Source organism: Streptopelia decaocto (genome assembly GCF_964273445.1).
Source record: "Streptopelia decaocto genome assembly, chromosome: 12".
Lineage (NCBI taxonomy): Eukaryota > Metazoa > Chordata > Aves > Columbiformes > Columbidae > Streptopelia > Streptopelia decaocto.
The window spans coordinates 16,643,900-16,658,654 of record NC_138667.1 but is presented as its reverse complement, the minus strand read 5'-3'; the positions used below and the strand labels follow the sequence as shown (position 1 = coordinate 16,658,654).

The 14,755-nt window shown below is 59.3% G+C and overlaps 1 protein-coding gene across 1 annotated transcript; it reads left to right on the top strand.

Moving 5' to 3' along the window:
- Positions 1–71: 71 nt before the first annotated feature.
- SLC4A9 (solute carrier family 4 member 9) lies at positions 72–14,520 on the top strand (the record flags this gene model as incomplete). The annotated part of the gene is made up of 21 exons (XM_082063926.1): positions 72–340; positions 2,126–2,286; positions 2,483–2,632; positions 2,761–2,822; positions 2,899–3,056; positions 4,812–4,899; positions 5,184–5,338; positions 5,975–6,091; positions 6,304–6,478; positions 6,774–6,907; positions 7,022–7,293; positions 7,962–8,017; positions 8,112–8,294; positions 8,388–8,501; positions 9,074–9,235; positions 9,436–9,614; positions 9,860–9,932; positions 11,502–11,570; positions 12,431–12,604; positions 13,374–13,591; positions 13,986–14,520. 21 exons carry the CDS (start codon positions 72–74, stop codon positions 14,518–14,520), a joined length of 3,504 nt encoding a protein of 1,167 aa, XP_081920052.1.
- Between the last annotated feature and the right edge of the window lie 235 nt (positions 14,521–14,755).

Genomic DNA, 14,755 nt, shown 5'->3' with positions numbered 1-14,755 from the left:
TGAGTGGGATCCTGTGAGTGCGGGCAGCTCCAGAAGGGAGCCCACACCTGTGGCTGCTGGAGCTGTTGGCCATGAGAGCCCACGTGCCTGGGGCGGAGGGAGCAGCTCTCCAGGCAGCAGATGCCAGCTCACAGCCCGGACCAGAGGAGAGCAAGCCCGAAGCTGCCTACCATGCTTTTGGCTGCAGCATCTTCCCCTCCAGCATGGCTCCAGCAGCCGAGCGAGCTGGTGCCATCCTGCAGCGGCAGGAATGGGGGGACATCACCTACCCACTGCTCTTCATCCAGCTCAACCAGCTCTTCAGCACCCCAGCTGGGCTGGAGTGGAGAGAGACAGCCAGGTAAGCACAACTGAAATGGCCAAGCTGCCTAGTGATGCTTTGGAAGCCCAGCCTTCAAAAGCCCAGCTCTGATGGAGCCCACGGCATCTCCAAAGGTTGGTGGTTCCTCAGACTCAGCCCCGAAACAGGGCTACTTGCTGCCCTCTGCTCCCATCAGTGCCCACACTGTTTCTGCCTGGCTCAAGTTGACTCATTTCACGGGAGAGGAGAAAGTGTCAGGCAGTGACCCTGCACAGGCAGAGCGTCCTTGCCTTTGCTCCTGCCTCTGCTGCCTCTCCAAGGCTCCAGTGGCTCCACTGGGACTGGGAAAGTGTTCTGATGTTCCCCAGATCCAGCATGTCTCGGGAGGTGACCAGGGAGGCAGGTCAAGGCAGGCTTGGCTGCTGGACAATGGGGCCCAAAAGAGAGGAGCTGGGGCCAGCTGTGTGCTGGTGTGGGGCAGGCTGCGATGTGCCCACACCCCACACCACTCCTCTGAAGCTCCACAGGGGCACAGGAACATGGGTGGTGGGGGTCTGGGGGTAGTGATAGGTCTGCCCCATAGGTCAGAGGGTCTGGGGGGGCAAAGCCACTGGGCTGTGCCTATGACAGGTCTCCCCAGCACCCAACCCTCTTCCCCCCAGCACAGCTGCCTGTCAGCAGGAGCCTGCTCTGCCAGGCACGCTGTCCCCGTGCAGCACGCTGAGCCACCCCGCAGCACTGCGCCCACCCATGGGGACAAAGGGAAGCTCTGTCTGCACCCGGCGTTAAAATATTTGGCACAGGCTGAGCGTGGCAAGCAGCTCAAGACATTTCTGTTCTGACTCCAGCAAGGGCTGCTAACGGCAGGGCAACCCCCAGTCCCGGCACAACCTGGGGACTGGTGGGTTGGGAGCAGCCCGGAGGAAAAGGACTTAGGGTTACCAGTGGTTGACAAATGGGACAGGAGCTGACACTGTGTACTTGCAGCCCAGAAAGCCAAATGTCTCCTGGGCTGCATCCCCAGCAGTGCAGGCAGCAGGTCGAGGAGGGGATGCTCCCTCTGTTCTCTGCTCTGGTGAGACCCCTGCAGTGCTGGTCCAGCTCTGGGGTCCCCAGCACAGGACAGACATGAACCTGCTGGAGAGGGGCCAGAGGAGCCACAGAAATGGTCCAAGGGCTGGAGCAGCTCTGCTGTGGAGAGAGAGCTGGGGTGGTTTAGCCAGGAGAAAAGAAGGAAGACCTTATTGCACCTTTTAGTATATAAAGGAGGCTTGTAAGAAAGATGGAGAGAGACTTTTCTCTCTCCAGGGCCTGTAGTGATGGGATAAGGGGCAACAGTTTTAAACTCAAAAAGGGCAGGTTTAGGTTGGACATAGGAAAGAAATGTTTTACAACAAGGGTGGTGAGGCACAGGAACAGGCTGTCCAGGGAGGCTGTGAATGCCCCATCGCTGGAGTTGTTCAAGGTCAGGTTGGACAGGGCTTTGAACAACATGATGCAACGAAGATGTCCCTTGCCCATGGTTGGACTGGATGGTCTGTGAAGGTCTCTTCCAACACAAACTCTTCTGTGATCCCATGACTGATAAAATCCCCCTGATCAGGAGATCAGACCAAGGTGTGGGTCAGCAGGAATGGAAACGTGACCTCTGAGGCTGCTCACCTTCCCTTGCTCCGCAAACCCACTGCAGCCACCTCTGACCACCCGAAACCCCTCGCTGCCTGTGGCAGCCCCATGCCAAACTCGGAGATGGACCCAAGCTCCAGCTCCTGCTGCCTGGCACGGGACCACCCTGCCACTGACCCCGCACATCTCTCTGGGCAGGTGGATAAAGTTCGAGGAGAAAGTGGAGGATGGCGGGGAGCGCTGGAGTGCGCCCCACGTCCCAGCCCTCCCCCTGCACAGCCTCTTCCAGCTGAGGACATGCCTGCAGAAGGGTACAGTGCTCCTGGATCTGGATGCCCCCAATTTCAAGGAAATAATCGGTACGTGAAGAATGCAAAGGTCACCTGCTGGGACAGGCTGGTCACCAGAGATGGACTAGGCCACCAGGAGGTCCCTATATAAAAGCACTGATGCATGATGGCCAGGTAACTGGGGTGGCTGTCTGCTGCTCCAGCAAAGTGTGGTTTTCACTGGGCAGTCCAGGGGGACTCAGGGCTGTCCCCATCCCTGTTGCAGACAAGGCACTTTCCAGGCAGCCTGAGGAAGCAGAGCTGCAGGCTGAGCTGAGGGAGCGCCTGGCAGCCCTCCTGCTCTGCCAGCCACGGCACCAGCCCACCAAATCCCTGCTGCAGCTCCTCGTTGAGCTTGGCCTCTCTCCCTGCCAAGGTAGGCACGGCACCACGGGTAGTGACATGGCTGTGCCAATGGGCATCCCTGGGCACCAGCCTGGTGCAACACTCATGCTGGCTATTCACTTGCATACATATTTTGCTGCTTGCTTCCTTTATTTGCAGGGAAGACTAAAAGCTGGTCTGAGCCTGGAGCCCAGCTCTCCAAAACACCTCTTAAGGAGCAGGTAAGGCAGGATGGAGCTGGGCTGAGAGCAGCTGCTGCATCCCAAGTGCCCAGCCACTGCATCCCTTTCCTTTCAGCTGAGAAACCGATTTAAGAAGAAGGTCCCACCAGGGGCTGAAGCAGCCCACATTGCCGTCGGTGAAGTTGAATTCTTGGAGAAGCCCTTCACTGCCTTCATCCGCCTCAGGCAAGGGGTGGCCCTCGGCTCGCTGTCTGAAGTCGCTCTCCCCAGCAGGTAAATGGAGCACAGCTGATGGCCCTGCACCCTCCTTTGTCCTGGTCTCCTTGCTCCCTCCCAAACAGGACAAGGCTTTGCTTGGCGAAAGCAAAGGGTATGGGACTCAACGCTACAAGCAGTACCAGAATCCTGGCTTGCTGCTTCTCCTCCTGCTTTTCCCAGCTCCTTAGGAGCATCCCCGGATGTGCTGAGAGTGGAGCAGCTGTTGGGGAGCCTGGGGGAACATCCCCTGGGTTAACCCCACCTTGGCTCTGTGTTCACTCTGCTCCTTAGGAGGGTCTGGATGTTTTCCACTTGCTGCCCAGGAGCATGGCGGCTTGTGGATGGGATGTAACACAGGTTTGCAGCAGCCTCTTGCCCTCCCACTGCCTGAGATGCTCTCTTGGGCGGTGAGGTGGCTCTTGCAGCACTGTTGGTGCAGGGGGAAAGGAGCAAGGCAGGAGTTGTTTCTCCGTGGCTGAGGAACGCACCGTCTGAAGCCACAGGGGGAAATGGTCAGCGTGCCTCTTGAGCTGGGGACTTCCTCAGGCAGCGTGCAGAGGATCAGGAGGGACATTGCCACCTCCTGGTCACTCTGCCCAGAGCACCCATCTTCCAGGAGCTAGGACATCCATCCCCCTTCTGCTCTCTTCTTGGTGGGAGACTGGTGGCAGGTCCCTGGGGAGCCCCTGCCAGTCTTGAGGGTCTCACGACAAGCCCTTGCCCTGTATTTTCCTCCCTCAAACAGGAGGAGAAGGGGAGCTTGTCCCTACCCATCCCTTTGCCCGTGCTGTCATCCTCTCTGCCAGCCACCCCAGGCTGTCCCGCAGGTGCATCCACTGTCTTGGGGCTGTCTCCCACCCAGGTCCATCTCCAGGATCTTAAGGTTTCCCCATTGACTCGGTGAAGATGCCTGGGTGAAAGCAATCCCAGGTGGGTACCTGGAAGCCTCCAGCACCGATGCCCCACGTCAGGGCTGTAGCAGGTTCTGCCAGGCCACCTTCAGCCCCACTCGTGCTGCTGGAGAAGTTTCCCTACCCCCTCTCTGGCGATTTGCTTGGGGTATGATCACTGGAACAGCTGTGCAGACTCAGGGTACCAGGACTGTAACCATTTTTTCCAGTTTTGGAAAGGAGCTGAGGGCTTGGTTAAATATTTGGATGGGCTGTCTTTCCGAACCTTATTGTTTTGCAGCACCCTCTGAGGTGTGGGATGCTAGCCATATTTCTTCAAGGACTTTGAGTGGTCTTTCCAATCTCCTTCCATGTCCCTATAGTGTGCAGCTGGCCAGCTCTGCTTCCCAATGCTAATGCTCCTACATCCCACCTGCGAGCAACATTCCCATGAGCATTATCCCACAGACAGCCCCAGTCAAGACCTTGACCCCAAAGACATCCCCATCCCAGATCCTGATCCCACAGACACCCTCAGCTGAAAGAATGACCTCACAGAGATCCCCAGGCAAGGGTGTCCCTTCTCTGCCCCAAACACCTGTCACCCCTCTGCCCCTGGTTTCTGCAGACTCCATGATCCAGTCAGGATCCTGGTGGCCCATATTCTCCAGTGGGGTTTCCATGCAGTGGGCAGCAGACACGTGTCTTGTCTTCTGTCCCAAACACCCTGCTTAGGGTGGCCGCCCCTCAGGGTGGCAGCAGCTCACCACACCGGCCCAGCCACTGTCCCAGGCATGCCCGTAGCACTGTGGTCCCTCCTGGAAGAAGCATAACCCAGCGAGGAGAGGGCTGCTTGGGACATCTGTGATCTCACCCACAGGTTCCTCTTCATTCTGCTGGGTCCTCGAGCCAAAGCGAAAGCCTACTATGAGGTTGGCAGGGCCATGGCCACACTGCTGACAGATGAGGTGAGCCTGGTGCAGCACCCGTGGGTGGGAAGGGGTTGAGCTGAGCACACTAGGGCTCCTCTCCTTTGCAGGCTGCAGTGGCGGAGGCAGAGGATGGGGCGAGCTGGTGGTATTCCTTGCCCAGGATAAGAAAACAAAGGTTTGGGGTGGGTTTGTGGGATGTAGGTGCATCTGTTGCACCGAAGTGGATGGGTGGTTTCTCAGTGATGGCTGCAGGCTGGGAGGAAGGCTCCGAGCAGCTGAATGCAGAGATGTGATGGCTAAACCACAGCATCTCCCTGCAGGTCTTCCAAAGGGTTGCCTGGCAGGCTGAGCAGTGGGAGGACCTCATCGCAGGGATGGAGGCGTTCCTGGATGAGCTGACTGTGCTTCCTCCTGGGAAATGGGACCCCAGTGCCCGAATTCCTCCGCCAAGCTGTCTGCCATCTCTGCACAGGAGGTAGGCTGGAGGGAGGGCACGCACAGCCTCTGCCAGCCCCTCTGCAGGGTCTCAGGTGGAGAGCCCTGCCTGTGACATTGAAATCTCCATCTCCATGGGGATGAAGGCACTCAGGAGCCTTTGCCAGTGAGGTGGTCCCAGCCGAGCCCCTCTGCAGCTCCAACCAACGACCACAGCTCTGGTCCCCAGTGCTGTTAGTCCTGTTCTCTCACTTGACAAGAGATGGCAAAACCGCCCTGCATGCCCTTTGAGCAGGACCTGCCAGAAGCACCAGGTTTCAGCACTCAGATGTGGAACTCATCCTCTGAGCAGGGCACCTCCAGCTCTGCCTGTCCCCTCCATAAAAAACCAGTCCTGCTAGGGCTGGGTCCAAAGCTTGCTGGAGCAGACCATGGTTGGGTTGGAAGGGACCTTTGAAGATTGTCTAGTCCACCCCCTCCCATCTCTCCTCCTCTTGATCCGTCTTCTCCTTGTCACAGGATATACAAGGTCTGTCCAGCCCTGCTTTCACCCTTGTCCCGCCTCCATTCTCCCTGTCCCCTCATAGCATCTCCTAGATGTAGCTGAGTCCTGAGGGCTCCAGCCTGAAGCTTGTCTCCATCTCTGAAGCCTGTCTCCGTCTCTGCTCTGCCACAGGACCACTGTGCACCAGCCAGATGGGCAGTCTCATGGCAATGGGGACATAGCAGCAGCTGGGGACAGAGCCGGCCCGAGGCATGCACACTCCAGGGAAGAGCTGGAGAGGACGGGCAGGTGGGTGCCTAGAAGGACAAGGGTGGTGGGAGGTGCAGTAGGATGCCAAATTCGGGGCAGGGTGCTGGCTCTCCACAGCACATAGGGCCACTGCGTCCAAACCACCCTGGGCTAGTGTCTTCTGGGTAAGGGACAGTCCCCTGCCTTACAGATCTCTCAAGGGTTGATGGTCAGCTGGGGGGCTGCTCTGAGATCTTGCTTTGCTGCCCCAGGCTTTTTGGGGGGCTGCTGCAAGACATCCGGAGGAAGGCTCGGTGGTATGGCAGTGACTTCTCTGATGGCCTGCACCCTCAGTGCCTCTCGGCAGTGCTGTACATCTACCTGGCGACTGTCACCAACGCTATCACCTTCGGGGGCATGCTGGGGGATGCAACTGCCAACATGCAGGTTGGTGCAACCGTGGGATGCCCCCACCAGCTCACCTCAGCCCAGCCTGCAGGTCTCCACTGTGCCCACCTCTTGCCTCTGCCCAGGGAACCAGCGGTGTCCCCAGGGCATCCTGAGCATCACCCAAATCCTGCGTCCTTTCCCAGCCCCTGTGTTCCCTGAGCCCTGACCCTGCACCCTGCAGTGCAAGGAGGTGTGGGCAGCTGCCAGCTGCTCTGCCACTGGGGGGGGGCAGGCCCAGGACCCCCATCCCCACTGCCTGCCTGGCGCCTGCCACCCCTCCCCTGCATTTCAGGGTGTGCTGGAGAGCTTCCTGGGCACAGCCTTTGCTGGCTTTGTCTTCTGCCTCTTTTCTGGCCAGCCCCTGACCATCCTGAGCAGCACCGGTCCTATGCTGGTCTTTGAGCGCCTCCTCTTCTCCTTCAGCCAGTAAGTATCCTGCCAAGGGCAGTTCCACGAGCTGCCATCCCCTGGCTGGGGCACAGGCCACTGTCACGCCAGGTGGATGTTGTTATTGAGGCTTTGGGTCACTCTTCCCACCAGGGACTATGGCCTGGACTACCTGGAGTTTCGCCTCTGGATTGGGCTCTGGGTGGCCTTCTTTGGCATGGTCTTGGTGGCCACTGAGGCCAGTCACCTGGTACGGTACTTCACTCGCTTCACTGAGGAAGGCTTCTGCGCCCTCATCAGCTTGATATTCATCTACGACTCCCTGAAGAAGATGCTGAGCCTAGCGGACACCTTCCCTATCAACTGGCAGTACCGGCTGGACAATGTCACCTCCTACAGCTGCATCTGCAACTTGTCCAGCCCTGGTGAGCCCAAGCAGCCATGGGGCTGGTGGGGAGCAGGGAACTGCTGACCTGGGACCCCACTTGGACCCTGACACCCAGACAGAGGATGGGGTAGGCACTGGAGGAGGCTGCTCAGTCCCATCTTTGCCTGCCTAACTTCATCAGCACCTCCCTCCATGCCCCTCCATGCTGTCTATCCATCTGTCCCTACATCCTGGCACTGCCCAGATACCACGCAGGGCAGTGCCAGGAGCAGGGAGAGTCTAGAGCCAGTTCCCACAGCTCCAGGATGGGGGATGCTAGGGGCTAGAGGTGGGCACCTGGCTGGGTTTGTGCTGCTGTCTCTAGCCTGGTCTGTAAATCAGAGGGTGTTTCCTGGGGGTGGTGGAAATAGTTCAAATGGGACCCCTACCGTGTACCAAAAGCAACAGTGCTGGGCACAGTCTGGGGCTGATGGTACGTCTGAGCATGCTGGTACTTCAGCCAAGTCCTTCCTGGGAGTGTCCTCTCTTGGTGCTTCCCGGGTATCAGCCAGTGCCAGGGTCTCAGGGATCCCATAGGGCCCCAATCAGCACCCTGAGCACTTGGGGAGAGCCTGGGGAGCTGCCCTGATGGCAGTGTGCTCCCAGCCATCCCTGATGCAGCATTCCCATGGTGCTGGCACCCTCTAACCCCCATCCGCTTTGCAGGTCACAGCTCCACAGGGAATGACACTCCACTCCCCTCGGCCCTGGCACCCTGGCAGGTACAGCCCCTGCTCCCAGTGGGCAGGTGAGGGGCTGGGGGGCTCCAGGGTGTCCGTGCCCAACCTCTCCTTGCTGCCTGCCCTGTCCTCACAGCCTCCTGCCGCCCTGGCCATGCTGAGCAGGACCCAGTGCCTGGATCAAGGCGGGTATCTCCTGGGGACCAGCTGCCAGTATGTGCCCGATGTCACCCTTTTCTCCTTCCTGCTCTTCGGGGGAACCTTCCTCTCCTGTAGTGTGCTCAAACGCTTCAGGAGCAGCCGCTACTTCCCTGTGGGGGTGAGCATCCCTAGTCCAACCCAGCAAACCAGAGGTGCTCCTGGGGCAGCCCCCCACCCTGGCCAGCCCAGGCCAAGCCTTCTCCATCTGCAGGTGCGGAAGGTGGTCAGCGACTTCGCCATCATCTTGGCCATTCTCGCCTCCTGTGCTGTCGACGCTGCCCTGGGACTGGAGACCCCCAAACTGCTTGTCCCCAGCGAGCTGAAGGTCCTGGCGGGGTGGGCACAGCGCTGTTGGAGAGTGGGTCTGTCCCCCATGGTGGCTGTCTTGCTGTGCTGCATCTGCCCTTCCCACCACCAGGTCCAGCCCTAGAGGGATGCAGGCTGATTCCACAGTCTGTAAATAACCTGGCCCGGTCCTGTACTAACCATATCATGGTACAGCTCACACTGGAGCGGGAGCCACAAGCTCAAGTCTGGGCTTGGTCTCCCCGCCCTGGGTGTGGAGCAGGGCTAGCAGCACCTGTACCCACAGCCACCTCCTCAGGCTTGCCATCATCCACGTGTAATGCCACCTCTTCCACTGGCTCCTGGGGCCATGTGCCTGCATCCCAGCTTGGGGTGCCCAGGAACAACTCCCTGCTCTGTCAGAGCCCAGGTGTCCTCATGGGGGGCTGGTAGCTCAGGCTGCCCAGAGGATGCTCTTCCTCTCCCCAGGTGGAGCAACCTTGGGTGCCTGCAGGGCTCCAGCCTGAGCACCCAGGGCTGGTCCTGTCACCCAGCTGTGCCACACAACCCACAGATGGGTGGCAGTTGCTGTGACCCTTCTGTTCTCCACAGCCTACGAACCCAGCGCGAGGCTGGATCATCTTCCCCTTCGGAGCCAACCCATGGTGGGTCTGCCTGGTGTCCACGGTGCCTGCTGTCCTTGTCACCATCCTCATCTTCATGGACCAGCAGATCACAGCTGTCATCCTTAACCGCAGAGAGTACAAGCTGCAGGTGAGAGGGGCACAGGGGATGGGCAGCACCCAGCCAATGTGGAGGACCCAGGTCCTACCTGGACCCTGTGGGCCAGTGGGGACATAAGGGAAGAGCGGCACCCCAAACTGCCTGGCAAGGTGGGCAGACCCCCCCTGCCACCCCTCTCATATTGCTGGGGAGATGGTTTGCTCCCAACCCCACTGTCTCTCCCACTGCAGAAAGGAGCAGGCTTTCACCTGGACCTCCTCTGTGTCTCACTCCTGATGGTCGTCACCTCTGTCACTGGCCTTCCCTGGTATGTATCGGCCACCGTCATCTCCCTGGCGCACATGGAGAGCCTAAGGAAGGAGAGCACGACCTCAGCCCCCGGCGAGCACCCCAGGTTCCTGGGCATCAGGTGCGCAATGGGCATGGACCCTGCTCTGGGAGGCCCCCTGCCAAGGCTGCCAGGGGACAGGGATGTGCCCACGCTGGCCGGCAGGCCTGGCTTTGGGGCTGCTTGTTTCTCCCCAGGGATGCAACCAGCCCCCACGGACAGCAAAGCCGAAAAGAGCAGAGACCCTGGGGGCTGGGAGGGCAGGTGGGGGCTGCAGGCCCCGAGGGACCCCAGGGCATCCATGACACCTGTGCTGCCACCCGCAGGGAGCAGAGGCTGACTGGCCTGGCTGTCTTCGTTCTGACAGGGGTCTCTGTCTTCATGGCACCTGTTCTCAAGGTAAAGAGCCTGGCTGCTGCGTTTGGCCTCTTTTCCAAGGTGGGGGTGGTGGCCATAACCATGCAAGGCTGGGGGGTTCCTAACACAAACGTCCCTAATGCCATCAATCCACCATGGGAAGCCTGACCGGCGGGCAGGGAGCTGCACGCTGCATGGGAAGGGGCTGGCAAAGGATTTGGCTTGGGTGCCACAGGATGGCTGGCCCACCAGGGCACTGCTGCCCCATGTCAGGTGGCCAGCCTCCCTGTGCGCATCAGGGTCCCTTGCAGTCCCCAAACACACCCCACACAACCCTCCGCACAGCCACATGGGCGGCTCAGCCTGGCTGGTGTTGAGTCTCACCTGCCATGGCTGCCACATCAGGCAGAGCCTCCCCAGTGTACCTTGGACAAATCTGGGTTACCTGGGGGCAGACAGGAGGTCCCTTTTCCCCCACTTCCGTCCTCACAACTTACGACGGCCTTGTAAAGCCTTTGATATGGTCCCCCCACAACATTCTTACCTACAAATTGGAGGGATAGATGGATCAGGATTTGGTTGGATGGCCGCGTCCAAAGAACTACAATCGGCACTTCAATGTCCAAGTGGAAAGCAGTAACAAGTGGTGTCAAGGGTGGTCCTTTGTGGGATTTAATACCTTCATCATCAGCACAGTTGAATCAAGTGCACCCTCAGCACATATGCAGATGACACCAACCTGATCGGTGCAGTTGAGGGAAGGGATGTCATCCAGAGGGACCTGGGAGAATGTGGGCCCATGTGAACTTCAAGAAGTTCAACAAGGCCAGGTGCAAAGTCCTGTAGTTGGATGGGGGCAAACCCCAGTGTCAATACAGGCTGGGGGATGAAGGGATTGAGAGCAGCCCTGTGGAGAAGGACTTGGGGGTACTGGTGTGTGACAAACGGGACAGGAGCTGACACTGTGTGCTTGCAGCCCAGAAAGCCAAATGTCTCCTGGGCTGTATCACCGGCAGCGTAGGCAGCAGGTTGAGGAGGGGGTGCTCAGTCTCTGCTCCGCTCTGGTGAGACCCCTCCATGCCACTGCGTCCAGCTCTGAGGTCCCCAGCACAGGACACACGTGGACCTGTGAGAGTGGGGCCAGAGGAGCCACAGAAATGATCTGAGGGCTGGAGCAGCTCTGCTGTGGAGAGAGGCTGAGAGAGCTGGGATTCTTCAGCCGGCAGAAGAGAAGCAGTGTGCCGGGGAGGCAGGATCACCCTGGCACTTATAGATCCTAAGCCATATCTCCAAGGGGCTTGTCATCAAGTTCTCCATCTCCAGCCTGGATTGGTCTCACTATGTGTTGGAAAATGGGGCAAGTTTCCCTTCTCTGAAGATTGCAATGTACTAACATGAGCAGCACAGCGCAGCCAGGAGCACATCCAGGCTTTAAAGACCTCAAAGCCATAAGAAGAGCAAAAAGCCATGAAATTAAACTGGGCTGTTGGAAATGAAGGAGGCAAAGGCTGCAGTGATGTGTGCAGGGTTTTATACAGGAGAGGACACTCAGGGAGTGCAGCCCCCTCAGGCAGTCGCACCCTGCTAACACCTCACCCTGCTGTTTTGCAGCACATCCCGATGCCGGTGCTGTACGGGGTCTTTCTGTACATGGGGGTGGCGGCGCTGAACAGCATTCAGGTGAGCAGGGGCTGCACCCAGGGTGCTGGTGGGAGCTGTTTTGAGGGTGAGGGGGTTCGCTCGAGACCAGCTCTTACAGTGCAGCAGAGCCGGGATTTTAGCTCTGCATGATGCGCAGTGTGGCATGGGTCTGCCTCAGGCTCGGGACAAGAAGAGACAGAGGGACTGTTTTACATCAGAGGAAAGCAAAGGGTGGTGTCTGGGATGCTGAGGAGTACAAGTGACTTCTGCACTGATGGATCAGGTGGTTTGGGAGCAGTAAAGGGACCAGCAGATGACCCAGACCTGATCCTGAAGCTGCACAGACATCCCTGTTTGGGAGCTTCAGGCAGAGCTGGGACCTGCTGGTCCTTTGGTCCTGGTATTGCTGCTGATGTGCCAGCTCCATTCTTTCCTGAGAAACCCACAGAGGGGAAAAAAATCCCACGCTGGAAACATCTATCTATTTTGTTTGTTTGTTTGTTTTTCTCTAAACTGTACATTTTCCTCGCAATTACCCTGCTCTGGATGACAGGCTGGGAAACCCCCTCCTTCTCTCTGCTTGGGGAATCATGTTGTGCTCTGGCAGAGGCAGCAGCAGTTTCCTGCATGCAGGGAGAGAAATCAAGGGGTTGTTATCTTTCAATTAAATCCTTAAGATCAGCTTGAGCCCTTTCTAGACATCTAGAAAGCGCTCTCGGGGCCTGGGCCGACGTTGGTGCCACAGGCATCGTGCTGGTGGCCAGCACAGACAGCAGGAGGGCTGAACTGTAAAAGGGATGGCAAAAGCCCGTTCTGCCACCCTGGTCCCAACAGGGTGGTGAGTGAAATTTGCCTGAAAGCTGGAGGTGTGTGATCCAAATGCTGTCTTCTCGCTACAGCTCACAGACCGCGTGCGGTTGCTCCTGATGCCAGCCAAACACCAGCCAGACCTTGCCTACCTCCGCCACGTGCCCCTGCGCCGGGTGCACCTGTTCACCATCATCCAGCTGCTGTGCCTGGCTCTGCTCTGGGTCCTCAAGTCCACCGTGGCTGCTATTATTTTCCCAGTGATGGTATGACAGGCCTTTTCATTGGGTAGCACTGCTTTGGTGCACGGCTGGGTGCTGCCCACACGTGTGCTGAACATTGCCGGAGCCCCAGTGCTCGCCTTGGGCAAGGGACGTGGGAGCTGCCCTGGATGGGGGTGCATGCCCTGGCAGGTGGTGTACATGGGTGCTCAGACCCCCAAGAGCTGGCAGGACCCCTGCAGGGCCACGACAACTACCTGAAGGGCAGTTCTAGCCAGGTGGGGATTGGTCTCTTCTCCCAGGCAGTCAGCAATAGGACAAGGGGCCATGGGCTTCAACTCTGCCAGGGGAAATTTAGGCTGGATATTAGAAATTCTTTACAGAGAGAGTGGTCAGGCATTGGAATGGCTGCCCAGGGAGGTAATGGACTTGCCGTCCCTGGAGGTTTTTAAACTGAGATTGGACATGGCACTTAGTGCCATGATCTAGTCAATGGACTGGAGTTGGACCAAGGGTTGGACTCGATGATCTCTGAGGTCTTTTACAACCCAGTCGATTCTGTGATTCTGTGATTCTATGACATGGTGTTGCCACCAGCCTCTACCTCCTGGGCTGGGGCTGGTGGGGATGTCACTGCTTTGCAGGTGTTGTGCAAGTATTGTCCCCTGGGACTAAGCCAGGAGAGATTACATGCCACCTCCTGGCATTTACCAGGAGGGTGGAGGGGGTGTGATAGGGATCATGCTGCCCGGCATGCCTGGCTGTCCACGCCAAGAACTGTGTGATGCTGATCTGTGCTTCACTTGGGTCCCAGCTGCTGGCTCTGGTGGGGATCCGGAAGGGGCTGGAGCGCATCTTCACCCTGCACGACCTCAGCTGGCTGGACAGCCTCCTGCCCGAAACAGCCAGGAAGGAGGCAGATGGGAAACAGCCCAGGGAACAAGAGGAGGAAAGCAACAGCGAGGAGGTAGGTGATGTCCTGGCTGCTACGTTCGTGAAAGAGCTGTCCCAGCTGTCCCCGGGAATGCTTGGGTGTGGGGGCTGAGCCTGGCCTGAGCTAAGGCTAAGGCAGGTTGGAACTGAACCCAGGGAGGTTGTGGAATCTCCTTTCCTAGAGACAACTCGAAACCTGCCTGGATGCCTCATCTAGGTGCTCCTGCTCCGTCAGGGAAATTGACTAGATGATCTCCTGAGGTCCCTTCCAATTCCTAACATTCTGTGTGTTTCTGTGAGCTGCCTGGTAGGGCTGCAGCTGCTGGCACAGGCTGGGAGTGCTACCAGCCTTGTCCACTCTTCCTTCTCCTCCCAGTCCGAGCCGATGCACCGCCGAGGACCAGAGATCAACGTCTCGGTGAACTAGGTCGGCAGCGCGGGGCACAGAGAGGGGCGCAGGAGGGCCGGGACCAGCCGTTCCGCTCCCCTCCAGCGCGGCCCACGCGGGTCTGACGGCAGGCGGGCACCATCAAGCCACCGAGTGGTCTGGGCCCGAGGGGACCTTCATGGACCCGCCAGGACAGCCCCGGGTGCGGACATCGCGCTCCAGGCCGGGCTGCCCACGGCCCCGTGCAGCCCAGCCCGGAGCGCCCCCCGGGACGGGGCACGGAGAGCCCCCGGGCGGTCTGTCCCGGGGTCCCCCACCCTCACCCCGCAGCGCATTGTCCCGCTGGCCCCCGCCCTCCAGCAGCTCAGAGCGGCCGCCCCGTGTGCTGTCGCACCGGCCCCGCCCGTCCCTCGGCTGCCCAGGCCCGGCGGCAGCGCGGACAGAGGCCACGTGTCCGCGCCGGTGGCGTCACGGCGAGCGGAGCAGCGCGGCGGCCAGACTGACGGCGGGATCGACCAATGGCGGCCCGCGCTCGGGCCGGGGGGAGCGGAGGAGGGGCCGGGCCGCTCTGCTCGACGGGCAGCGCCCGGTTCCAATCGCCGCCCGGGACAGGCGGGCGTGTGACGATCTCTCGCGCTGACGAAGTCCTTCAGAGCAGTTCGGAGGGGAGACAGGCCCAGGGCACGGCAGGAGCCAATCGAGCGGCGCCAGACTCCTGGCGTTGTGAGTGATGTGCCTTCCGACCAATCGAAATCCACGACTCTCGAATTCTCCTTAACCGACAGCCCGCTCGCCCTATCGGCGCCCGCAGATCTGGCAAGGCGGGTGACTGATGTTCCAGGTGGCAAATCAGTGCCTGGAAAGTTCAGGAAGCG